The following is a 27,689-nucleotide window of genomic DNA, read 5'->3' as shown; positions in this document are numbered from 1 at the left end:
GCGGGAGCCAGCAACTGAGCAGGCTCTGCCGGGGCTGCAAGAGGTGCGAACCTGTTGCTAAGCTCCGGCAAGGGAGGGGCCTTGGTGCGGCGGGCCTTGGGGCCCTTGACCACCTTGGTCCATGCCCCTGACTGGGCAGAGCGGGAGGCCCCAGAGTCCTCCTCCTTACAAAGAGACACTTGGATTCTCTACCAGGAAACATCAAGACTGGTTTGATGAGAATGACCAGGAGTTGATGGACCAAAAGCACAATCCTTTTGGTGCTTGGCAGAATTACATCAACTCTAAGCAAAAGGAACTGAGTCACCAACATGCTGAGACAGAGGTCCAAAGGAAGGCCAGTAACATGAAGAACAGTTGTGGAAATATAAGGCAAATGAGATTTGTCATCTTGCTGATGTCTACAGTATGCATGGCTTTTTCAGTGGCACCAAAGCCATTTATAGTCCAAGCATTCAGGGATTAACCCCTTTGAGACCTAAGGATGGAGGAGACCTGGTCAAGGAAAGGGGAGCCATCAACACCTGTTGGAAGAAGCATTTTGAAGACCTTCTCAGCTGAGACTGTTGTTGATAAGTGTTCTCAATTCCATCCTGCAACACCCAGTCAGAGATGATCCTGAATCCTTTCAACCCTGATGAGGTAAGGAAAGCTGTCAAGCAGATGAAGAATGACAAAGATCTGGATCTGATGGAATCCCCAGCAAAATCTTCAAGCAGGAGGCAGCTCACATCACAGCTTCATGCCTTCATATTAAGGATCTGGAATGATGAGGAAATCCCAGATGGCCTCAGGGACAACACGATCATGACACTCTTCAAGAAAGGAGACACGTCTGACTGAAAATTACAGCGAGATTGCCTTGCTGTCCACCACAGGAAAGATCATTGCAGGAACCACCCTGAACCATCTCCTTCCACTTGCTGAAGACCTCCTCCCAGAATTTCAGTGTGGGTGTAGAAGAAGCACAACTGTCATGATCTTCACTGCTCACCATTTGCATGAAAAATGTTGGGAATAACATAAACCACTCTACATGGCCCTCTTTGATCTCATGAAAGCCTTCAACTCTGTCAACCAAGAAGCACTGTAGAGGATCCTTCTGAAGTATGGATACCCACCAAAATTCATCACCTTTCTTTGCTCCATAATGGTATGCGAGCAGTGGTTCTCAGTAATGGATCTGTCACAGACCCCTTTGAGGTTAAGACAGGAGTTAAGCAAGGCTGCATCACAGTTCCAAGACTTTTCTTGATATGCCTGGCTGCAATGCTACATCTGACAACCAACAATTTTCCAGTTGGAGTGAAGCTAGACTACTGAATGGATGGTAAGTTGTTTAATTATAGCTGATCCCTATCCAAAACCAAGACCATGCCAGCTTCAATCATTAAGTTCCAGTATGCTGATGATGCTTGGAAGAAGACCCTCAAGCAATAGTCGGTGTCTTTACAAAGCATACAAAACAATGGGACTGAGGCTTAACATTCAGAAGACTGAGGCTCTCCATGAACAAGCTCTTCATGAGCAGTCCCAAGTTCTCAGTAATTCAAATTCATGGTGAGACTGTAGAGGACATTGAATATTTCCCATATCTCGGAAGCCATCTTTCACAGAAAGCTGATGCAGATGAAGAAATCCAACATTGCCTCAAAAGTTGCCTGAGAAAGCCTTCAGATGCCTGAGAAAATGGATGTTCAGCGATTGCAGCATTAGATCTGAAACTAAGCACATGGTGTATCAAGCAGTTGTGATTCCCATTTTACTGTATGGAGCTGAGAAATGGACAATGTACAAAAAATACTGTAACCCACTGACAAGTACCATCAATGCTGCCTGCACAAGATCCTTTGAATCCAGTGGGAAGATAGGTGCACCATTAGCTTCATCACACAAACAAACACCATGAGCATTGAGGTGATGATGATCCAACATCATCTTCACTGGGCTAGACACATCATCCAGATGTCCAACTCCAGACACCTGATGTTAATTTTATTCTCTCAGCTCAGCCAAGGCATATACCCAAGAACAGGGTACAGAAAGCGGTTTAAGGATGTCCTCAAGGCCAATGTGAAAAAATGCAACAATGACATCAATTTGCGTCAGACTATTGCCCAGGACCAACCCAGATGGAGGAAGAGTCTACTGCAAGTATCTCAGTATTTTGAAACCTTACAATAACAACAGGAGATAGAAGAGCCAGAGTGGCAGAAACAGTGTGTTGCAGACTGAATTAAGAATCTAGAGCCATCCTCCTTGCAAGGAAATATGCATGAGCTACAACAGAATCTGTCAATCCCAGGCCTTGTCAGCCATCTTTGGACCCACAACTAAAACAGTCATGGAAGACAATCATCCTCAACTGCAACGGATTGCTGATGATGTTGATATCACATAGACAAAATGACCCAATGAGCATTGTTTTATATCCATGACATTTCATCAATCAGCCTGTAACCCATTCAGAGACCTTCAGTGATGACAAATATGCACAGGAAGGGTGCCTGTTTGAAAAGCTTTAACAAAAAGAGATGATCACAAACTTGTTTATTCACTAAGGTATGGGAATTCTAAAATTGTAACAACAGCGTAAGTGCAATATGAGGACCTGATTCTTAATAGGCTGTGGTGGGAACTCAAGCCACCAAGACAGGGAGAGCTCCTATGACACTTACTTATACAGCTAGTCATACCGGTGTCAATGATGCAACTTAAAAGAGTAGGGGTAACTAGACAAATATCACCTGAGGCTTCAGATCCCAAGTTGCTATTTTACAAGATATTGGATAACAACTTTTCTTATACAAAAGATACATACCATATACTATACTGCATTATGGTATTATTTACCAATAGGAATTTTCTGGCATGTTAATCTTTCTGGGTATTATAAATTGCAAGAACAGCATAATTAGCTTGTTTCCCTTAAACTGAATTTAAAATAAGCAAATTGTTTGATGACTTTGATGTTTTGCACCCAAAATGTGCTGGCTAATTTTTCCATTCCAGTTCCCATTTCAGTCTTTAAACTGCCTTAATCTCCTGCCCTCAGATGTTGACCTTGTAAGAACAGAGGTCATAGGTTAGAACAGACAGACCTCAAAAGATCTGGACTATCAATTCATGCCTGAAAGATTTCTCTTCCACAAAGGAAACCACAAATTCCAAAATCTGACTACACAAGTCTTATAAAGTACAAACCCATTGTAGTATTTGTTGAAACTTCTTGATATGTTACAAATCATAAACACTCTTATAGGACCATACCTAAATACTATAAATTCATAATATTTTTCTACTGTAGACATAAAATTAGTGTAATTGGAAAAAAGTAATAATGAAAAGCCATTGTACTACAGCAGAGAATTTGTAACCAGCTTCTATAAAGCTGTTGAAGGTAATAATGTTTAAAAATTACTAAAATATTATTAGCAATATTTTTACATTCTAACCATGACACATTTGTTTTCTAGTGTAGGTAAAAGCATAGTGAAACAATGAGAAACATAGAGAAAATAATGCAAGTGTACCTGACTTTACAGATAATTGGTAAGGTTTTGCTTTTATTTTTACTTTTCTTGTAACCATCAGCTACATAACAGCTTTCCTTCTGCCTGTCTGATCAGCTAGTAAATAACTTTTTCTTCAAAATATCTGCAAGTTATTTCTTGCCCTTGCATCAATAAAAAGCCCATGAGAAGGATGTCATGAAGCCCCAGTGAATTAGAGATGTGGGGATTAAAACATAAAAAATCTCTTTTGACTTAAATCATCTTAAAATTCTGATAAAATATGATGCCTACACACGCAAAAACCCAAAAGATGAAACAATGCAAAGGTATTGCTACGCATACTCATAAAATAATTTCTATTAGGCTATTTAAACTGCAAATAAGAGGAAGTATAAATTAATATCCAAAATAAATGCAAAATTAAAATATATGGCACATCTTCATATCAATCACACAAAGAAGAAAATATTTTTCCTAACAAGTATCACAAGTTCAAAAACTGAATAGGTATGACTGACCCTAAAAGCATCACTCAACCTTATTTCAATTATCTTTATCCTATACTTAATAGAAAAGAAGAGATGTATTGTATTCAGCTACATCATTTTAATTTGAATACAATTACAATTGAAATTTAAGGTATTCAATAAATAGCATTTCTTTAAATTTGAACTGCACACATTTCTGCATTAAACATCAGTAAATGATAATCCTGTCCACCCCCGCAAAGTATATAATGGGCAAGAAAACAAATCCACACCTAACTGTTCTGTATTTAATGAGTCTAATCATTATCCTCCTCAACACACACACATGCACACACACACTGCCACACACCAGATCCCTTTTTTTATCCAGTTAGGCATTAATGTAATTAAATGTTAAATTAATAATTAAATTAACACAGAAATTTTGAATAAAGGTAAATTTAAAACACGCACCAATTTAACTTTCATATATTAGTTAAAATATATCCATTGATCATAGAGAAAATCAAAGCTATCTGGTTAAACTTTGATATAAAGGCTGGTGCAACATTAATTATAGACAATAAAATGAAAGCAGTCTGTTGCATACTATTATTCTCTGACACGCCTGAAGTAAAGTAGATGCTTGGCATTTAAACTGTTCAAAAGCTCAATAGTAAAATCCAACTGAAGTCATTTCTGGGCAAAGGAAAGCCATTTGGTGGAAAACTGGTGTAGTTCAAATAATTTTTTGTGCTTTCAAATATTGAGCATAGAAGATCTAGCACTATGAGACCCAGTACCCATAAAATTATGAATGGATGAAGATCGAAGAAAATAAATGTTTTAGCTTAGCAGTTGGCAATCTTTTCAGACCATGAGCTGGAAAGATCCAACTTGGATCAGAGGCCCATGGGCATTAGGACTTGTCCACTGCCATTGCTTTTCCTTGCCATGGCATGAGGAAAACTTCTGCTGCTGCATCATGGGGAAAGCATAAGCTGCTGTATTTCTCCACCAATGAATGCTGCTGAAGTCCCACAGTTGTCAAGTGCTGGATTTGGCCCACAGATTTTCATTGTGATGCTGCTTCTCTTGTATACAACTGCTTGCTTGAACTAGCCCATAAGAACATTACCTTCCCATCCTGCATATCCTTGTTCTAGAATCTAGATCTTTTTTCTAGTGAGGCATCTAGTCATGGTGAGGTAGAGGGGCAATTCAGGTAACTATGATGACACAAAATGACACTCAGTGTTCAACCGCATGCTACCCTCCTCCCCCTCCCCAACTCCCCCTGCACGCTCGGTGTCTAGCCACGCCCCACCCCCGTGCAGCATTTGGCCATGCACTACCTGCCTGTTCTGCTCTGTGTCCAGCTGCTGGAGGTACTTTAGACTAAAAAAGGTTGAAAACACTTGGCTTAGAGGTTATGGTACTAGTCAAAATGTAGGGTACTTCCTCAGATGGAAGAGTTTCAGACTAACATTGCCTCTTCTTAGGAGAGCACCCTCACCAATAAGCTACAGGTTTTAATTCTGGTTTGAAGATATGATTCGCCATTCTGTTGAAGCTTTTGACTTTGCATAAGAGAACTAAAGAACCAAACATGAGCAGACTCCAAGAGGAAGCATGATGTTATTGCCTAATGTTTAGGGTGCTTTCCAGGGAGGTAGCTGTCAAATAATTTGTCCTTGTAGCAGGAAGTGGAAACAATGTCAGCACCCTCTCTCACGTGAATGTTATAACCAGATTAGAAATTCATCTTACCTCTCATGTTGAACAATATCTTATAGCTGGGTGGTTAAGACACTCTCCTGGCAGTATGGGTTTAAATCAGGCAGAGGAAGGAAGAACCTCTCACATCCTAAGTAATTTCTCTAGCAACTGAGCTCCTGGATAAAAACAGCCTCTATGGCCTGTCATTCTTTTCATAAAAAGGGGTGATTCTGGTCTATTTTTTGAAAAAAAGAGCTTAGGAACCTGGACTCAGAAAAGGGTTCTGGGCTGTGAATCCTGCCTGTAGAGAGGCACCTCAAAGTACCACCATAACTCCTAAACCTGGAGTGGGTTGAAGACATAATTCTGTCCTCATAATTTTGCTACTGACAACCCACTGAATGTGCTATTTTTTTATGTATCCAATTCTAGATGCTCATTATATATGGAATCTAGATACCTAACTTGGGGTACTGGTTTCCTTTGTGGGTTTGGTCAGAATCTAGTTTTCCTCTGGATGGTACTTAGCTGACACAGGCACAACACCAGCCACAAAATTAACTTATTTTTCCCTACAGTTCCCTGATTCATTCACTATACATACATAATAAACAGCAACATTAATCTTTTTGACCCAAACTTCCAGGTGCTTTCTTTAAATGCAGAAAGAAAGCCCTGTTTTCTTGAGCACAGGAAGGTCCAAGCAACCAAAGTTTTCCCTGCTCACAGTCCCAAGTCCTTTATCTAGTACCCTACCCTCTGAATTCCACATACCAGTGCTTGTGCAGACTGTGCTAAAATCCCCATGTCCTTTGTTTCTATGTTCTCTCTTTCCTTTGTCTGAGCTGTCTCAAACAAAAACCCAGCCCCAAAAAAATCCTGTCAAGCTCAGATTCCTAAACAACTGTGGATTTACCTTCATTTTTGAGAGGACATATACTTAACTGTCTCTTACAGTTCTACTAAATGAAAATCAGTGGTTAAACAAGGTTTAAACCAAGTGAAACAGGGATGCAGCAGCAGAAGCACAGGCTGGCCCTTCATTAAAAGGAGTAATTCCTGTATGTGGCTAGGAAGCCATATGACAGAACGGGGGTGGGGCCTTTGGGGCCTATAAGGCCAGAGCCTGAGCCAGGGCAAGTAACTTGGCCCTGCAGGCAGCAGGGAAAGGAGCTCCTGCCAAAAGAATCCCCAACAGGGACAAAGAGGCAAGCTCCAGCTGAGAGGGCCATGGCCTGAGCCCTAATTAGAGTGAGATGGGCCAGAGGCCCAAGCAAAATGAGAAAGGCCATGGGCCAGACCAGGCTGAGATTCAGAAGCTGGGCCACAGGAAGTGGGCCAAGGTTGGCAGGCAACAGTGAGAGTAACCAGTGGGCTAAAGCTAGGAGGACTGAAGCCCATACAAGCTGGTGCATGGATCAAGAGTAATGTCTGTGAGGAATGGACCTGGCTGTAGGGGAGGAAGGAGGCCATGAATAGCCCTGAAGGCAACTGGTACCCTGACACACTGACGCGGTCTAGGCACTGGAGAATAGAACTGGGGGCCAGCTGGGTACAGGAGATACTCACTGGCCAAGGCAGGTTATGGCTCATTCAAGGACACTGTAGCAGTCTCCCTTCTACAACAGAAAATAATTCCATCAAGGCATGGCAGGCGAGAGGAAAAGGAAGGGTATCCCAGGTAGATGAGTGAGGCAGGATCCATGTGGCCACCAGGGGGCATCGCACCCACCCTTGGTGCACTGTTCTGTAACACCAAGCTATAATAATATTTATGAATATAGCATTACAAGATAAAATGTCATTCTTTCAAGTAGAGTGTTCCTTTAAGAACTATAACCTCAACTTCTCAACACAAAATGACAGTTAGAAAACAAGACTTATACATAAAAAGAAAAGGAAAGTGCAAAGAAGAGGGAAGTCCACAGGAAAAGGCAAGTAATTTTGATTATTATCACCATGAAAAAGAAAAAAGATAAGATGATTGAAGTGTTACAGTATCTGACTGAATGACTTAAAAGTACTGTCACATTCTCAGCTAATCACACTAGGATCTTAAAATAGTCGCAAAACATAGCAGAACTAAGAGAATGTCCTACTTCAAAAACACACATGGGATTCTGAAACCAATTTGTGTATTTAAGGATCCATTTGCTTGTAAAAAAATTATTATTCTCATATATGTTTCCATTCTACTTGATGCTGTATAAAAATGACACCTTCCTACTCAATACATCTGTTCCTTGTGTGCATCATACCCATGGACTTTAGAGACAAGTTTGGATTGCTTATTTAATTTAAGAAATTTGGGATCTGTTAATTCTTGCACATACATTCCCAACAAAACTGTTAACCAGACAACCCCTGCTCTGGTCTTATTCATGCAAACTCCTAGTGAAGTCAGCAAGAATTTGTTTGGGTAAGAGCTTAGTAAAGTGTGGGTACATTTCAGGTTTAACATGGTTCTGAGGCACTCATTAAAAGCACAGCAAGTAGAAAAAATACACATGACTTCTTTGGGTTATCAACAGGATCTAAAGCTTGGACTTCTTTATAAACAACACAAACTCCTAGTCCTTGAGTTCATGGAATAACCAGTATCATTATTTTGACTGTTCTCTGTAAATTAAGCTGTAGAGAGATATGCAGCCCTCCCAGATTCACTGGAGTCCAAATTACTTCTGTGGGATGATAATCAGCAGGAAAATTCTGGAAATCAAAATTCCTGGGGCCTATTACAAGTTCCAGAGGGGACTGTGATCTAAGATAGCACAGGCAAACACAAAGATGCAGCACAGGCAGTATGGCTGGTGAGACTTGATTGTGTCATACTAGAGACCTGGCTTTGACCTCAGCTCTCAGAGAAGTGATGATAGGTGACTTCTTACTTTGTGCCATTTTCAAAATGGTGAGGATGTGGAGGACGGAATATTTGCCTGCTTCTTTAAATAGTATATGAGACCTTGCTCAGTAAGAAGAGCTATGAACTACACCAACTATGTAGTACACTAGTCTGTACACTGTACACTAGTCAAGGTCTCTTGGCTCACAACCCAGCCAGCCCACTTGCCCTTGGGACAAAAGGTTCTGAGAGAGGGGAGGAGTTTGTCCTGTGTGGAGTCTGTCCTGTGAAGCTATAGTCTTCTGCCTACCAAACTGAGACCTGGAAGAATGCTCATGCATTTTTCTTGTACAAATGCCTTGTTACTGGGAAACGCTTAGTGCAGATGGAAAGTTTTGAGAATTTAGTGAACCTTCTGGCATACTCTTTGGCTGCATCTGAATGAGATGCTGACTGTGCAGTTGTTACAGCACAGTCATTTAGTACTTGTCTAAAAAAGTGCTAAATGACTGCGCAGTAGCATCGCCAAATGGCTTTTAGGTGATGCTGACTGCGCAGTAGCTTGTTACTATTGCACAGTAGTGTTACATCATACATTATGCCACACAACGCTACAGTGCAGTAGTAATGAGCCACTGCATAGTCAGCGTCTCATGTAGAGATAGCCTTTGTCTTATACATCACTTCATGTAATGCATCAAAAAATATCCAAAAGGATATTTATTTCTCTCCAGGTTTAAGGATAGTTCTCACTACATCTTACAGTTACCTTTTGAAGTTAGTTGTCAAGGAAAAAATAAGAAAAGGGAAACAACAGAATTGTAGGAGACCTCCCCACTGGGGAGAAATCTCACGCAGAAGTTGAAAGACAGCAAACAAGGAAGAGTTGGGAAATTATTTTTTAAAAGTTGAGACGAAATACACCAAAAATGGCACCAAAATGGGGAAAGAGAAATTAGTAGAAACAAGATGGTAGGATGAGAAACTAGTAGAAATAAGGTGGTAATGCATAAGATCTAAAAATCCAAGACCAAGGGAAAGAAAAAGATCAAAGTGCATCATTTCAGAATGTATATTTTATGTGATTTTTTTTGAGAGGCAATGTGATTAAAGTTGACTGAGCAAAAACTGAAAGCCAGCAAATCACTGAATTACTTAACTTCTGTGTCTGCTTCCTTCTCTGTCAAGCAGCAGCACTGTAAACATTTTCTACTTCACAAGAGAGTATAAGAAAACTGAACCTGTTGGAAGTGATGTATTGCCATCTCACATCCAAAGGATACTATGTCTAACTAATCCAAGACATTTCTCTTGAGAGCTGTTCCCTCCTGTGACACTGACCTGCCCCTATCATGTGGGTTCTCCCCTCTTTTAAGACCTCCTGCCAGCTTTGCCTCCCAACTCTTTCTTCTGACTTCTCTGGAGTCTTTACCCTACTCAGCTTCCATATGTGGGTCCATCTGTTTCTCCCATTGAAGCATAACGTCTTTCTTCATCAATTCTTATTCCCCTGCCCTTGTTCATCTCTCTTTCTCTCTCTCTTCCCTTCTAACTCTATGTTCTATTCCACACCATCTTCACAAAAATCCTTCACCATCTGAGAAACTGCTTCCCTAGCTAATCAACACCGGAGGATGAATCTGCAGTGACCAGCCACTACATCATGTAATGTTTTAATTTCCTGCCCTGTACACCTGACAGCTGTACCACAACATGGCAGTAACAGCTGGGGGCTGGACATCACACCACTGTAGCAGCAGCTGGGGACAGGCAGACACTGCTGCAGCAGCTGAGTCCCTAGGACAGGTAAAATTTGCTATCCTGCCTCCCTAATCCCATACTCGCTTTTTGACAGTGGTTTGCTAAGGGTGCAAAATGTGTTCATTACTCCTCTGTATCCCATCACTTTTAAAATTAATCTCTGATTCACATACATGCGTGCTAAAAATGTCCAGTGGCACGTAATCAGATATATGTATTCTATTATTGAACAACAGCCCCAAGTATTAAACTTGCAATAGAGTTTTATAGAGATAAGCTTTTATATTTAGCAACAGACAATGCGGTCTTTCTAACCTAATGCAAGGGTTACTACAATGAAATTCCTGGATTCCATTAGGAATTTTTCTAAATGCGTTCCTAATTTAGAATAGTAAATTTTTGTAACACTGAATTTTTGATATTGCTTTGACAGTGGGTCTACTCAGGCTAGCTAATGCATGTTTGATAACAGCTAAAATACCAATGAAGACAAGGCAACGTGGGCTTTACCTGAAGTTAGCAGCTCAAGTACAACCCCAGGCAGCTGTAGAGGCTTTTTGCTGAGCTGCAAACCTGAGTTAAAAACTCAAACTGCCTTATCTTCACTACTATTTAATTAACCTGGATTAGTTAAACTGCCCGAAGAGCTCACTTATTTATTTATTTTTTTTGCAGACTAGCCCTCAGTTCAGTTGGTTTTTCCTTGTTGCTCCCTCCTGAGGTTTTTTCTTTTCTTATTTGTTGTTGGTTCTCCATATTTAAAAAAAAATTACTGTGACTGAAATGTGCCCTGCAAAGCAGATTCAACACAGCAGGCTATTCAAAGCACCCAGCCTTGTGCACTAATAGGACTGCTGAACCCTGAAAACCCTAGAAGCCTGCTAACTAATAACCAGTTAATTTTCACTGGTCCAGTGCCAGGAGGGCTGCAGGAGACACTTAGTTACATACACACTCTGACAAAGGATCAATCTCCAGGCATGCAAGTATGTAAAACAAAACAGCAAATAAATTTACAGCTAGCAAAGTAGTTTCCCCATTTCTGTTTTTCTCGCATTAAACAGATTGGCATATGCACTATATTCTTTCTTGAAAAAAGGCATCATCATCTAATATCAAACTTTTAACCCCTTTAATTACTTTTCCTGAAGCTTCCCAGAAATATTTAACTTGGGCCTAAATTATAACAATAAACAAACAAACAAACACATAAATAACATAAACTTATTTTTAATTTTGGTTTCTTTTCCATCTTTGGAACATCACATTGAGGTTGTGGGCCAGATTCTGGTTTATTTTAGTGTTAAGACAAAGTAATTTTGTCAGCTTTTGTATACAGGGAAATCAGTAGGCTGTAAGTTAACACCTTAACTTACAACCCGGCTGTATGAACAGTCTTAAAGCACATTGGCAACTTGCAGACATTTAAAAAATAAAATAAAATAAATGTACTTTACTAGAAGCAGCAGCATGCTACTTTGACCCAGTGTCTGTATAGATCAGGTGCTTCAACTGGGCTTTTTGGCACTTTTATCTAAAGCTGAGTCAGTTAGATAAAAGCAGCCCGGAGTAGCCCATACTCTCCAGCCACCCTGGACAGGTGCTCTCTCAGGGCTGGAAGGGCCCAATCCTGTGCCCCCAAGGAACAGCAATTCCCACACAGGATCAGGCACCTTAAGCTCTGGGAGTGCCTGCCCAACTTTCTCCATGTACAATGAAGTACCCCCTGATCTCCACGGTGGTGGGGAGGGTGTCTCCATAAGCAGGGAAAGTTGCAGATTCCCTGCTTAGACAGACACACCCTGGAGATTCCCAGGGATGTGGGGAAGGCTAAGCAGGTGTTCCCCGTGCTTGAAGGGTCTGATCCTGGACAAGAATTCCTAGGATGTGCAGAAATGAGCCCTTCAAACCCCAAGAGAATGCATCATTTGTTGTCCTGCAGCATTAATGGCCAGGACAAAAAGTTGATGTGTGTTTCACCCGATGAAGTGGATCAGCTGTACTGGGACAAATCTGGGAAACAGCTGTGTACATTTTCTCCTATGCAATGCTGAAATATAATTATTAAATGGTCATATGTTCAACCAAAACAATGTTTTCTTCAAAGCAAGTAAAGCCACTAATTGTGAATAAAGTTACAAATGTCAACTTTGTTACAGGTGGGGATAGAGTTTCTCCTTTTTTAAAACATAAGAAAAAAGTGTTTTTTCCCCCACTTTTCACACTCCCCAGCTCAGCAATTCTTAACCAGGGTGCCACAGATTGTCCCTACCTGGTTGAGCTCCCCCTGTCTATTGCCTGGCCCCTTTGAAAGGAGTAAGCACTGTAATATATAAATTAGGGGTGCACTGATAGAGATTTTGGGGGCCAATACCAATAGCTGATTTTTAAGGAGGCATAATGGTAGATACTGATCTGATTTCCAGTACACATGTATCCAGCTGGAAAATCTGTTGTGGTGGAAGGGGAGGGGGAAGGAAGGGGCATGGGCATGCAGGGGGCAGGGGGCAGATCAACCACCCCACAGTGAGGGAAGGAGTAGAGCATGGGATGGAGCTGAGGCGTGCCCAACAGTTACGGGGGCGGGGTATGAATGACGCATGCCCCTGGCATGCACCCCCTACGTATTGCCCCTGGGGGGCAATCCTGTCACTGCACACACCCTGGGAGGGCACGGGGCAGGCTGCAGTTGCGGACTGGGACCAGGGCTGCACTGGGCTCTTTTTCTGCCCTGGGGAGCCAGCATTTTATTTTTATTAAGTTTTTTTTTTATTGTTGATTTTGCAGATTTTGCAGACAATCCTGAATTTCAGGGTTTCTGCAAAATCCATGAAACCATGAGTTAAGCAGGGACTCGTTTAAATAAATAAGAACCACTTAGAGCACACAAGAAAGGACCAGTCAATCAAAACTAAAACTTGGCCTAAGCCTAAAAAGTTTCCCGTTCTCACAGAGCAGCAGTAAATTATATTTTATGGCTTGGTCATTTAGGAGAAAAGGCAGAAGGCAAGAGAAACAACTTGCATCAGTACCAATCCTTGAATTTTTCTTTTTTAAAAAAAGAAGGAAATAAACCTTTTAGCTATGTTAGCGACTATGGGAAACTCATCTACTCCCGCTTGAGATGAAAGGCAGGGGATCCTGCCTCCAAATAGCCAGAGGTCATGAAATCTGACTTATTACTTGTGAGGGTGGAAGATAAGTTAGAGAGTTAAGTTCTTCTGTTGGTCCTTTTCTACTTCCAAACTGTACTTGTTTGTGTTAGTACCTGCAGCAAGAGACACATAAAACATACTACCCTGGTAAACTGAATATTCCATTGAATAATTTGGATGCTCAGGTCTAGCTACGAGAGGATACAGCAAGCATATTCGCTCCTTCTCAAAATATTCTTCCCTTGTTCCCTAGTACTGTACTTATCAGCTGGGGAAAGCCATAGGATGCAAGGAGACTCACACAGCACTAGAAGTCATATATTATAGTAGCCACTGAGAAGAAAGATGCCCTCTTGGAATAAAGGACAGCCTTTATGGATGAATAGTCAAGAATATTATGAAACATGTTCGGATCAGTAGAGGCAAAGTTGGAGTAGAAGCAAACAGATATAGCAACAGATGCTTATCTATAGCATGAGTGGATACAGCTCTAGGATCTAGCTTGTAATGGGGTAAAAGGTACTTACAGAACTGTTCTCCACACCTTCAGACATTAAGGCTTTTGGAAGTGTGCAGAATTTTTTAATGAAGTGAAAATACAGTATCTGATTATGCATCTAATTAATATTAAGTTTTCAATCTAAGCAACACTAAATAAATATTAACTTCATGTACAGAATGCTACAGATGTACATTCAACAAAACAGGCTCCATACAACCTTTTCAGCATATATTAATCTCTACACTCATCTTAAGGCTGACCTCTGTTTTTAGTCTGTTTTCAAAATAGCTTTATATTACTTCACAGTGCAGTGGGCAAGGCTTTAAAAAAAAAACCAGGGCAGTGAAATATGTGTATAGGTACAGATTACAAACCAAATTTGCACAGAATGATCTCCTTTCCCAAAAAATAAGTACTGATAAAACAATTTTCAGGAAAAACTTACAAAGAGAAAATGGTAAAGGGAACAAAGTGAAATAATTACCTATCTCCCTTTGGTTTTCTTTTTTGTACTGTCTTCCCTTTGGGTCGTCTCTCACTTCCTAAGCAGGGGCTCCCACCTGGGCCCGTTACCCGTATTGATTCAAGGCCTTTGGAAGATTTCTTAAAAGTAAATTCCACTGGTTCTCCTTCTTTTAGGCTTCTAAATCCTTCCATGTAAAGCTTGCTCTGCAAAAAGGAAAAATATTTTTGGTTACCATTGCCTTAAAATTACATTGACAATAAAAACAACCGGAGACCCCTTTTTATCCTGCTTTGCTGATCCTACAGTCTACTGCTTGTGCTGGGGTTTCCTCAACAAGATGAATTAAAAGATGCAACAATTACAGATGTGGATAAAACTTCCTCCAAGCTCATTAAACAATTAGATTATCTTGTTTTAGTGTTGTCAAGATCCAAAAATATTTTCCTTTTTTGTACTGACTGATATGAATACCAGGTTGAAAAGCAAATTCAAAGAGTGGTAATTCTACATAATTCTTTGTAGAAGTTCTCTGAAGCTTCAGGCACTTTCAGTAGAAAATGTGAGGAACAGCATGAGCAAATATTGCCTTCTTAGCCAACCTAGATAATAAATTCTAGTTTATGACTAAAGCACAAAAGACAGGAAAAAATAAAAGATCAAATTTCAAACTCATAAAACTAAAGTATAGCAAGCAAAAGAACAAAAATGGAATTTCGAAAACAAAATGAATTACAAAGGGTAATTCAGGCATTTACAAGTGAATCTCAGACTTGTGTAGAATACTAGTAAAACATGTCTGGTTAGTATAATTTAACTATGGAATTGTTCTTTCAGCCACAGAAAAGCAAGTCATCACCAAGATATGATAAAGAAAATGGCAATAGTGATTATCTTTTGGTATATATGGAAAGGTTTTGGCACTGATTTCAGTGGAGCCATAATGTTATCCCCCTTCTCAAATCTTCTAAATGCTGCTGAGCAATGGAGGCTACCATCATCCATTGATTGAAACAACCAATCTATTTTGACTGGATATGAATTCACTCACAGAGGCAGCAGTATCTTTCAGCTTTTCAGCAGATACTCAGAAACACCCTAGTAAGAGTATAGGACGTTTGACCCAAAACACCATTTACACATTTTTCCCAAGTCAAAGGCATAAAGCCAAGTTCCAAATAGGGGAGTTGTTGGAGTACATACTGTATTGTTCACAAAAGACACTAGTCAGGCTGGTGTGCACCTGCCTTTATTTCCTAGTGACTACGGAGATGGGTATGGCGGTATACTTTCTGTGCATTTTTAACAATAAATTCATGCAGTTTTAAAGTAATGCCAGAATCTTAAACATTTTTCAAAGTCTTATATTTTAGGAAGCACATTGTGAGAGGCTGAAAAGTTATATACTGTATCTATTCAAATCCAAGATGAAAGGGTGGGGGGTGGAAGGTAGGGGGAAATGGAAGCAGCTGCTGCAGCTCTGACTAACCCTGACTGGCTTTCCCCACTTCAGTGGCAGGGGAAGGCAAATTTAAGGTGACCCCCCAATAAGTAGATTCTATACATGGAAAATTGTAAGAAATGAGTACATTTTCCTTGTATAGCATCTAATTATTGGGGTAACATCTTAAATTCGAAGTCATCTTGGATTTAGGTAGATGTGGCATTTCATTTTGCTTTTTTGAAAAAAAGATGTTTTGTTAGAAATATATAAATGTTTTTATTTAGCAAAGAAGCACTGATAGTTTAAATGCATTTTGCATTTCTCCACTTTAACAAGGCTTTTGTTTTCAAATAATACACAAAACCTATTAAGAACATGTATTGCATTTAAAAGAGAAAGCCATGGAACAGCTACCACACTTTGATAATCAGCTGTTAAACATGTGTAGTATTTTTTCACACATTCATTGCTTATTGTGTGAAGAGAAAAAAACCCACTTAGCTTCTCATTGTACCCTGCTTTAATACATCTCAACAGCTCCGCAGTAATATAGATGGACATGGAACCAGTCTGATTTATCGTATAAATGCTCATTATGTTGTCAGCCAGGACATAAGATTCTTAGAGGATGCAGCCATGATTCTGAAGAATAGTGAAGGAAAATGGTCTAGAAACAAATAGGAAAGATGAAATGCCAACCATTTAAAATGTTTTTAAGAGATTTGGCTAAAAAATGTAAATTTCCAATATAAGATACATATAATGTCAAGAGTTTCCTTACTAGTTCATTATTTTAAAAGATAAAATCCTGTAATTATACCTGTGAATGTAAGCAAAGCTCTGAACTAAAGGACAATTCTCACTGATATCAGTGGGGCTTTGAATATATTTATCCCCAGTCACAGAAGTAGGGCTTGAGAACCAAATGAAACAACTAACAAACAAACCAAAAAAAACCCCTCCCCGCCATATAAACTCACACATACTGCCTTTTCATTACAAAAATCTTCATTATTGCTATACCAGTTAGCCACTACACACAAGACTATAATTTTTAATCTGACAGTATTCCTTTTACAACACCTATTATTCTTTGGCATTATAGCCTATGCTGTAAAATCACATACATCTTGAACCCTAACAATGAATCAGCTGCAAAAACTTATGATTTCAAGAGCGTAACAAACAGAAGAAGATTTAATAACAAAGATAACATGTTCTTGAAAAAAAATCTACCATATAAACAAAGAGAGGGAAATATACAACAAACATAGACAAAGTAGAATTATCCTAAAAAAGAATGTTTTCTTGATGGTGTCAGTGGGTGCTGAAAACTCTCACTTAAACCCACAAAAGGGAGGAAATTCTGAGTTAAGGTCCTTTATGAGGATCTATTCTCCTCTTGATATGCGTGCGTAACTCCTATTAACATGGGAGTAGGAAGGGGAGAATAGGCTTCTATAATGAGCCCTAATTCAGAAGTTCCTTTCTTTTGTGGATTTCAAGTCAGAGAAACACCTGCTGATGCAGCCAGGAAATTCTTTGAAAAAATATTCTGTTTAGGGGAAATTCCTCCTAAATAGTTTATATTTTATATATATACTTGTCCCTGTATTAATTGTTCAATACAATGTTCAAGTAAAATCAGTGTGCTCTATAGTTTGCGGAGAGAAAGACACAGTTTCCATCCCAAATTGTTTACCAGACCCAGACACTAATCAAATCAAGTACTGCAGGCTAAAAATGTTAAGGAATTCTCCCGCCATGGATGTAGTACCAGTATAGCTCCAGCCGTGCTAACAATGGTGGGAGCCCATGCAGACTCACAGGACACAGCAAATCTTGGATCTCTACTAGTACTCTCCTACCTGTGCTTAAACCCAAACCAAACTAATTTCCCTTTTTTATAGACAACAGTGTCACTGGAGGTGAAGATATCTGGCATCAGTAGGTAAGCTGCAGATAGTCATCCAAGAATTCAGTAGCTGATGTTCTGAAAAGGTCCTGGGGAAAAAGTATTTTGGGTTTTTTGTTTTTTGTTTAGTTTAAATGCTCCACTTAAAATCACCATATGAAACTATACATTTCAGACCCCCCCACAAAAAACAGATACTAAGGACAGTACACCCCTGCACTAGGTTGTGATGGGGAGTAGAGAGTGCAGTAGGCCAAGCCAGGTGTGTGGGGGCTGCAGCAGAGGAGCACAGGCTGCCCATTAGGTAAAGGAGAAACCCCTGTGTATGGCTAGGGAGCCACATGACCAGAAGAGGTGGGACTTAGAGGTATATAAGCCCAGGAGTTGAAGCAAAGGGGGCAATTGGGCCCTGTAGGCTGCAGGGAGAGGAGCTCTTGAGGAAGATAGCTATAGGAAACAGACTGTCAAGTAGCTGAGTTGTTCTACAGAGCTGGAAAGAAGAATTTAAAAGGGAATTACAGCCTGTGGTGAGGCAATGACCCCAGAGCAGGGTGGATTTCAGTTGGGAAGCAGGTTGCTTGCACTTTTGTTGCAATTAAGTTGGATACTGGAGGACCGGACTGTGGCTGTAGGAGAGGAAGAGGCCACTGAGAAGGGTGCCGGGGCACCCCAGGCCCTAAATCCTCCACAAGGTGGAGGGAGCACTGCAATCAACTGAAGGACTGTAGCCTCAGAGAAAAGACTGAGGGCAAAAGTCCAGAGCCCATGAAGGCTTTGGAGTGAGGGGCCTGGACCTGCGTTCTGTGAGCTAAGGGGGCAGGGGGGAAGCTCTGATTTTCCATGATAAAAAACCCAAAATCAAATGCCAAGATTTATAGGTATTTAGAACTTATTTGATTATAGTGATTGAGGCACTGGTAGGCTTCCAAATTGCTTTAAACTTGTAAATCTAACAAGAAAACATTGTGTTCAATTGATATAGATATAGTGACCTTTCATTTTAATCATGGATTTGGGGCATTTAATCAGAGAATTTTCAATTTTTTTTTATCAGGGAAAACCAGGATCCCTGATTTATCAGATTGCAAACCACCCTGTATACCACATAAATAAATGGCCCTAACACTTGACATTAACATATTTGTTTCCATTTATGCCAGCAATGAATCTGTCCTTGATCTATTCTGTATTGACAACAAAGTAAAGAAAGTGGATAGGTGAACAGGGCACTGATACAGAAAACATTAACATGCACATTTAACTGCATTGCAAAGAGGTGTCACCCAGACATCAATGGAACTATTTGTGGTGCCAATATTATACATGTGCACAAGCCTTTGCGGGATTGGGGTCCTAATCCCATATGTTTATATGGATCTGTGTATTCATATCATGGAATATGAATCCATCCATTACAAAAGAATTATGAAGAACAATTTTCTAGCCCTACACTTGTAAAATAACCTATTCAATAGGACCCAAGAATGAATGGAGTCTGTATTTAAGAGAGCTGGCATACCCAGAAAAACAAAATGACAGCTCTTAGGGGACAGAGAATTACCTCAATATCTTGATATTGTATTACATTTTGACATCAAATAACCACATTTTAAGGCATTGATTCAGCAATATCCAAAAGCATGTGTATGAGTTTCAGTATGTGGTTGACTCTATTAACTTCAGTGAAACTACTTAGTCTTAAGGTTAGGCATTTTGCTTTATGTGAAATAGGTATTTTGCTAAATTGGGGTCTAAATATAAACACTGCATTTCACTAATGACTATTTTAGTAGAACAGAAAGGATCTCCTGGTTTTAGTCGCATGCTCTTTCAGGAAACATTATCATCTAATCCCATTAAAACATTTATCAAACTCAGTCTTAAAAATAGATACACATTTTACTGCACCATTCCTACTAGAAAGCTGTTTAAGAATCTCAGTTCTTTGACGGTGCTCAGTGAGTGATCACCAACAGCTTGGTGTTTAACTGGGAGGAGGTATGGAGTGGGGCTCCCTAGGAGTCTGTCTTGGGTCTAGTACTGTTTATACTGAATCCAAAACAGTCCTGAATTTAAAATGACCATCAACAATTAGATTCTAATCATGGAAAATTTATAAATTGGTTATTATCAGAGGATCATCTTAAATTTGTCCCCACCACTGCATGGGGTGAAGCAGTGGGTGGAGGGTCAGGCCACAAGGAGGCAGGCAATGCGGGGACAGTAAAGGGTCAGGCAGTGAGGAGGCAGGTGGCAGGGCAGGCAATGGGCTGTTGTGGGAACATGCAGCTTACCCCCTGCTGCCTGTCCCTCCCCCTCATTTACCCCACTTTGTACCTGCACCCCATATTGGGCCCCTCCACACCATCCACCATGTCTGAAGGCCAGTCCTATCTTCCAAAGTATCCACCAATCACTTGCTCCTGCTTTCCCCACTACAGTGATGGGGATGAATGTATGAGATATGGGGGAGTGGAAGCTGTGGGAAGGAGATGGAGGAGTGGTTGTGGGGGCCTGATGCTGCAAGGGGATTCAAAGCAGGTGGTAGCGCAGGCAGCAATGCCTACCCCGACCCCTGTACTCAATTCCACAACTAGGGACTCTCCTCCCATGTTAAAAAACTTATTCAAGTAAATACAATATATTCATCAATGATTTGGAGGATGAGACTGAGTGCACAATTAGCAAATATGCAGATGACACCAAGCTGGGTGGAGCTATAGGCTGTGCGAAGCTTCGGCCACTGATTCGATTCAGCGGAGATTTGGCCCAATTCAGCAGCCAAATCTCTGAATCTGAATTGAATCAGGAGACCCTTTAATCTCTCTGAATTGAATCAGTCTCTCTGAATTGAATCATTGATGATCAATGATCAATCATTGAATCATCATAATCTCTCTGAATTGAATTGGAACCCTTCAAATTGATTTGGAGAGATTCAACGATTCGGACATAGATACAGCTTTAAATGTTTTTTTCTACATACCTCAAGGTACCAGGCAGCTCATGAACACTGAGATGGTGGGACAGACGGAGCATGGGGAGTTCCCCGTGGCAGACCTGGAAGTGGACCAGAAGCACTTCCAGTCCACAATCTCTCAAATCCATTGATCTTACTAGCATTTTTCTGCACTTGTTCTAATTCGAATTCATTTTTCTTGAACATGCATGACCAGAATTGTACTCAGGTCTCCAGATCGGTATTCAGTAGAAGCTTATTATTAATATTTCTGTTTCTAGAGGAAATATATTACTTGATATGTCCTACAATTGTATTTGCCTTTTTACTGCTTACAGCCACCCTCTGATCAACTAATAAAAGAGCTGGCCACCTACCACCCACAGGCCTGGTCCAGCCCAATGAAGAGATTAGATCCAGCCTGTGGCAGCTCAAGGAGTCAGCAACAGGCTCCAGGCACAGTAGTAGAGTAGGTGCTCCCAGGATCCTATTGCCTGATCTCCCATTCAGTGTATTCTTTCTCCTGCAGCAGAGACAGCAACCCTCTCTATTCCCTTTGTAGCATTTGCTGATCTCCAGCAAAGTTTGAAGCCTGCAGTGGGGACTGGGCTGCAAGCAGACGCTCACAGTGGTAAAATGTTACCAACCCGTTGACTGCACCCTGGTCTCTCTCTTCCCCTGTTGTTTCCAGCTGAGTATTCAGCTTGTAACAACAACCTTACAATTTGTGCTGTTAAACTGCATCTCACTTGTATTAGTACACTCTGCAATTTTATCCTCATTTATTCCTATATTTTGATCTTCCTCCATACAGACAATTTCAAGTACTCAGCAGCTTTCACTAGCACCCTCTTGTGTTAATGTTATTAATCAGAATATAAACTTTCTATGAAAAAAGGGTGTCCTCCCTTTTAGCTAGTTTTTTACTCACTATACATTTCTTGTACTAATCTCTGTTTTAACTAATGATTTCATATGTAGCAAGTGCTACAAAATTTTAAAAGACCAGAACTGCTACATTGCACTTGTCTAAAAAATGGTTTTAAGGCCCACAACTGAGCTGTATATAGTATCCACTTTAATATGACAACTTTATTAAAGATTCTTGTTACCAGATTGGCAGCTTCATGTACCACTTCTTTCATTTTTCTGGGATAGAGATTATTTGATCCCCAAGACCTGAGTGCACAAACTCAAATCTACGGCTTTTACTTTGGATCTGTTAATTTTCATATCTATTACTCCCAGTTCCCGTTACTCTGCCTGCCTGTGTTCCCAGGTGTTATGTCCTTGTCTTTACTGAGAACTGATGTAAAGTATTCATTTGGTTTGGGGGCTATATTTTAGATTATTTTTCATCTACTTACTATGCTTAGTGAACAGGGGTCCCACTTTTTCCCTTTGTAGTGAGGCGAGTTTTCGCAAAATGATCGATTCCTTGTTGTGCATCACAGTGACCCAGGGTCTCCTTATGCTTCAGTCTCCCAGGTACTGATGTTAATATTGCTTTTCTTCAGACTGGCCTTCAAGGTGTCCTTGAATATCTTCTTTTGCCCATCTCTGGAGCAGCGAGCATTGGTGAGTTGGGACTAGAGGACTCAACTAGTTTGGAGATAGTTGTCGGGCATCCTTATGACATGTCCTGTCCAATGGATCTGGTGCTGTATAAATAGGGCTTCAGTGCTGGTGGTGTTTGCTTGAGTCGGATTGCTCGACTTTGTTCTTCTGTCCTTGCAATTGATATGGTAGATTTTCCAAAGTTATCACTGATGGTAACATTCTAAGGCTTTTAGGTGTTTCTGATATGTTGTCTAAGTTTCACACCCATACAACAGAGTAGAAATGACAACATCCTGGTAGATGAAAAGTCCAAAGGCAGGACTGACAGATTTTATCTGTCAGGTACCTATTCAAGAACAACATAGCCCCTAATCTAATGTTATTAGATTATGCTTTTCTACTAATATATTCTGAATCACATTGAAAACTGATGATGTAAGTCATGTATAGTGTACGGGTAAATTAAAATTGGGACCATGACTATGTATTTACTGTATTTGTATCTCACCCTATCCAAAAAACCAGACTGGCTTTCAATAAACAGAAAAACAACCCACAGGTAGGAAACAAAATTTCCCATGCAACATCCTCAAAATTTGAGAACTCCAGCTTCACTCCCTCACCCCAAACTACATGATTCTTAATGTAGAAGCAGTGCCTTAATCCAAACTTAAAAAATGCAAGAATTTTGTAGTGACTGTGCTACCACAATGATCAAATTCTGTAAAAACCTCCATATTCTAAGGCACCTAGGTTTGCCACAGAAATTCATACTCATTGAACATGAATTGTTCTACAAAAATTTGGTTGGTGTTTGGCCATCTGACCATCTGTCAGGCTTTGGGGAGGGGTGCGACTTCTGGGGACTTTCAGCAATCAGAGGTGTGGGGATGCCTGCCATGCTCCCCCACAAAAATCTCCTCCTCTGCTTCCCTCTCCCTCCCCACTGTGCTTCAGGACACCAGGGCTTCCTGTCTCTGTTTTCAGCTCCTTGCCCCTTTTGCCTCTGTTTGCTGGCCATTTTCCATCATTTTTGCAGGCACCAAGCTTTTTCACAGGGGTCCTACCAAATTTGCAGTTTCAGCAAAAATCGTGACATTGCAAATGTTGTAGGTTCCTACTTTTATGGTGCATGCCCATCACTGCATCAAGGGTAGCTATATTACACACTGCCAGGGTTGATGTGGGCAAGGGAAGCACCCTTTGCTTCACTGAGGCCTCCTTCCTTTGATAGTTTAGATATATCCTGAAGAGCTAATTTTGATAGTGAATCAGTCTCACTGGGCTTGAACCATTAGTCCTTCTCCCAGATTCCTGGGGGACTTGTGGGATAATACTACTGAGTTGTCTAATTCTGCCTGACTGCAGATCCAGACAGATGTCACTGAATGAATATACTGAGTTTGTGTTTGGAAGTGTATCATTGCAGCTGCAAGTGCTAGAAAAATTTTCCCCTCTTAAAATCAAACTGTAGAGTCTGGAGAATAAGAATGTGTCACACAAGCCCCATAAATATATCACACAGCTGACTCTGACCTAGAAACTGTATTCTTGACACCACTGATGAGTACCATGCATTCCAACAGGGCAAAAAAAACAGGTGCATAGGTGGTTTTGCCCTCCTCACTGTCAACCATACTCAGATGGACATTTTTTTTCTGAGTAGTCCCATTCAGTCCATTTCTCATCTAATTAATGCCATCTTATTTCTTACTTCTGTTCACTCTGATGGATCATTTCAATACTACACTTTACTCTGATATAATTACTCTGGAAGGAAGAAACCAGGAACAGAATAATTCATGAGTAAAGACTTCAGGATCAAGACCCGAATCAAGAAAAAAATCATCAACAAATACATTCACAGGCCCATGTTAACTAGAAGTTTTATTAAAATACAGCATATTTTTAAAACTGAAACCCTGCCTTTTATAATTTGTAGTTCCCCACTGGATACCTCAATCCTAAAAATGCTGTAAATAAAAAAAAAAGATGGAAACTGCTCAAAAATCATGATGATGATGATGTTGTTGTTGCAGGCTGTATTCCCCCACCCACTTCCCTCAACAAATATGTCACAAGCTCTTTTACATCCAGAAAGGAAAAAAATTCCAAACCCAAAACTCATGGATACGTCTGTGAATAGGCGTCAATGTCTGGATTTCTGTCTCTCTTTAAAAAGTCTTCTAACATAAAGATTCAGTACACATTACTTTTGTCTTTAAGAAAGAGTAGTTATTTTCATGCCATTGTCTATAACATGAAAAATAAAGCTGTTATACAAAAATATGAACAATGAGCAATTCTACTGAATCAAAAATATCAGAGTTAGGAATCTCAGGTCTGTAATATGAATTAACTCTTTAATTAAGATTAATAGTGTGTGGCTATCCTTCCATTGATAACAGTTTTAGATAAATGTGACAAATAAATATATGATAATCTGTTTCAGTGGCTTACCATGATCAGGTCCACTCACTTAAAATTAAAGGGATGGGTGACAAAACATATATTTGATATTTTACTTAGATACAACTATTTTATAAGAACTACAAATACTGGTCAAGCTATTCAGAAATAATGAAAATTACCCTCTAGCTCCAACCCCCAAAACAACTGTATGTCCTAAAATTGGACTGCAAACAAAGGTATTTTATATATTAACCCATATCAGTTTTATGGAAATGACAGATCATCTAAACATGTCATGGTCTACGGGTATTAGAGTACAGTTAAGGTAGTAATAAATGACTAATGCTGTCTGGACATAACAGGAAATGAGTGGGTGAGCTGGAATTAATATATTTATATGATTGAAATGGAAAGTAGTAGAAAGACACTGGGCTGATTATTACAACAGAGTTGTACATTTTGCTTTGAATGCTTTAGTTTACCTAACTTGAAATTGGAAAATAATATCCAAAAAAAACCCATTGTACTTAAGTTTGCTTAATTTGTAAGCTAATGCTGAAGTGGGTTTACTGGTATGAAATGCAATATTTAAAAGTTGCCTTCAGTATAGATTAAAGCTGTCTGAGGAGTGTTTTTATCAACAAGGGATGAATACAGTTCTGCAGCAAAGGGTACATCAGAAATAAATCCACTGATTTGAACAAAACTACTTCAAATTTAAATGGGTGTAGAATTTTATCCCTAATATTCTGTCATCAGAAATGCAAATTAAATATAAACACACAATTTCAGCACAAGGGCTTGAAATCAAGAAAAAAGAGAGACATTTATTTCAGAAGAGAAGACTCTAAACTAAAAAAGATAAAAGAAAATAAAAATATGTATTACTATTATGTAGTATAAAGGGCATTGTTTACAAAATATTCTAAATACTACCACAGTACCATGAAGCCATAAATATGTTATCTGAGAAGGTTATGGAAGAACTGGAATAAAATTAATACAGTATTTTAATCAAAATACTAATCATATATTGTTGATTTTTATTCATACTACATGTAACACCAACTACATTAAAATAATATTTAGGGTGTTCATACTTGAGTCTCCCATTACTCTGTCCTAATTTTACCATATTAAACCTAAATCCTATACTTGCTTTGAGGCTCCTTGAAAGAGAATCATATCAGCTGCAACACAAAGGCACAAGAGGGTTACTTAAGGACAAAGGGATATATTGTCCTTCCAATGAGTGCACATACCTCCCATTAGTGTTAATGGGAGGAGAAACTATCCAGAAGTGTCAGCCTTATTTTTTAATTTCCTTGCTTTTGAGGGTTTAAGTTATGCTCTTAACATAATGGATATGTACTCATAAAAATATACAGCTATTTCTATTGTTGATTAAAGTTAGGCAGACTCCTCATAACTGAAACCCTTTAACTCATTAATATTTCCATCTTACCCATCAAGCTTTACAATTATATGTATGTCATTCAGTTATTATATGGTAGATTTTTTTAAAACTGCTTGAATCATGTATGCTTACATTAGTATTCTCTTTATATAGCAATGTGTTATATAGCAAATATACATATTGTAATATAGCAATATAGGGTACTGTTTATTGGATATGCAAAACATCCAGATTTCAAACACCATCATGGAGACTTTTATCTGTGGCCAAATACTGTCATGGAGATTTTTATTCTACTCTAGTAACAGAATTCTCTTCTATTGACTAGAATTGAATAGTAAACAATTAACTAGAATTGAATATTGAACTATTTTATTGGCAAAAATCTATACCCTATTCTAAAGGGAAAGGGAAAAATGATCAAAGAGGGAGAAGAAATGTGCTTTCTTTTCCAAAAAAGCCTTTCTAGGTCAGGGTATTGAAGACCAGGCATACTGGTTCTGCATCAGACTCATTCTGTGCAAAAATGCTTGACTGTGCCTTTTTACACTAAGGAACAGCTCAAGGAAGCTTGCACATATTCAGTAAATCTATAAATCAACACAGTTTTCTATTTAGTGATTCTTTTTTCCTCAGTTCAGGTGGGATACACTTTTTCTAGACTTTTCCCAGGAAAAGATACTGTTATTTTTATTAAAGCAAATCTTTTTCTTATAGTACTTTTTGATTTTTGTTTGGTGTTCTGCTTTCTGCCTGCACTGGTATATTGTTTAGGTCTTGTAGACTTCTTAACATTAATACAAACTCCAGCAATTGTTCTTAAGAAGTTGCCTTCTTCATGAGTTCTGTACGTTTTAAAATAGAAATAAATTAAATTCATAAAAATGACTGTGGTAGCTTCCAACAGACCAAGAAGTTTAAAATAGACTATAAAAATTAATAAACAGAAAGAAGAAACAATATCAAATAAGACTATGGGAGGAACTGGGAGCTACAAGGAAAAATAATGATAACCAGTTTTTGGCAAATTAGAGCCAAAGGGACCAAAAAAAGCCTAATTCTTAACGTGTATATCATGGGTCAAAGTCTACCACCCCCCCTGCAAGGCCCACATGCCCCATCTCAGCCCCCCGATTGCTGCCTCACCTAGCCTCATCCCCCATCAGCTGTTGGAGCCCCCCCAATGCCTGCTCCACCTAGCCCCAGCCCCCACTTCCCCAGACCCTCAATGGCTGCCCCACCCAGCCTCACTCCCCAACTTGAACCCCCAGGCCTCCATGGCTACCCCCACAACCCCAGGCACTGTCACTTTAAAAAAAAAAACCAGGAAAAAAATGGAAAAAAAGCCTCTGCTTACCTTAGAAGCTCTGGGGCCTCCTGGCAGAGCACCCTGGGCAGCACAGGACAGCAGAGGGTAGCAGGGCCTGGGCTGGGGCTGCTGGGGTGTCAGCCTGCCCTGCACTGTGCGGGCAAGGCCCAAGTCAGCCAGATGGCAGGTGAGTGCCGGGGGTTTTTTGTTTTGCTTTTTAAAACTATGGGGGGACTTGGGGTGAGAGGC

The 27,689-nt window shown here is 39.8% G+C and overlaps 1 protein-coding gene across 1 annotated transcript in view; it reads right to left on the bottom strand.

Moving 5' to 3' along the window:
* LIN28B (lin-28 homolog B) overlaps positions 1 to 27,689 on the bottom strand; it is a 139,020-nt gene that overhangs the window by 59,519 nt on the left and 51,812 nt on the right. Inside the window, exon 4 of the mRNA XM_019537815.1 lies at positions 14,446 to 14,630. Within this exon, the coding sequence (XP_019393360.1) occupies positions 14,446 to 14,630 (185 nt within the window). The remainder of the gene's footprint in view (positions 1 to 14,445; positions 14,631 to 27,689) is intronic.

This window comes from Crocodylus porosus, unplaced genomic scaffold, assembly GCF_001723895.1.
Source record: "Crocodylus porosus isolate Cpor-Errol unplaced genomic scaffold, CroPor_comp1, whole genome shotgun sequence".
Lineage (NCBI taxonomy): Eukaryota > Metazoa > Chordata > Crocodylia > Crocodylidae > Crocodylus > Crocodylus porosus.
Note: the sequence above shows the minus strand (reverse complement) of the source record. Positions and strands in the feature narration are given on the sequence as shown.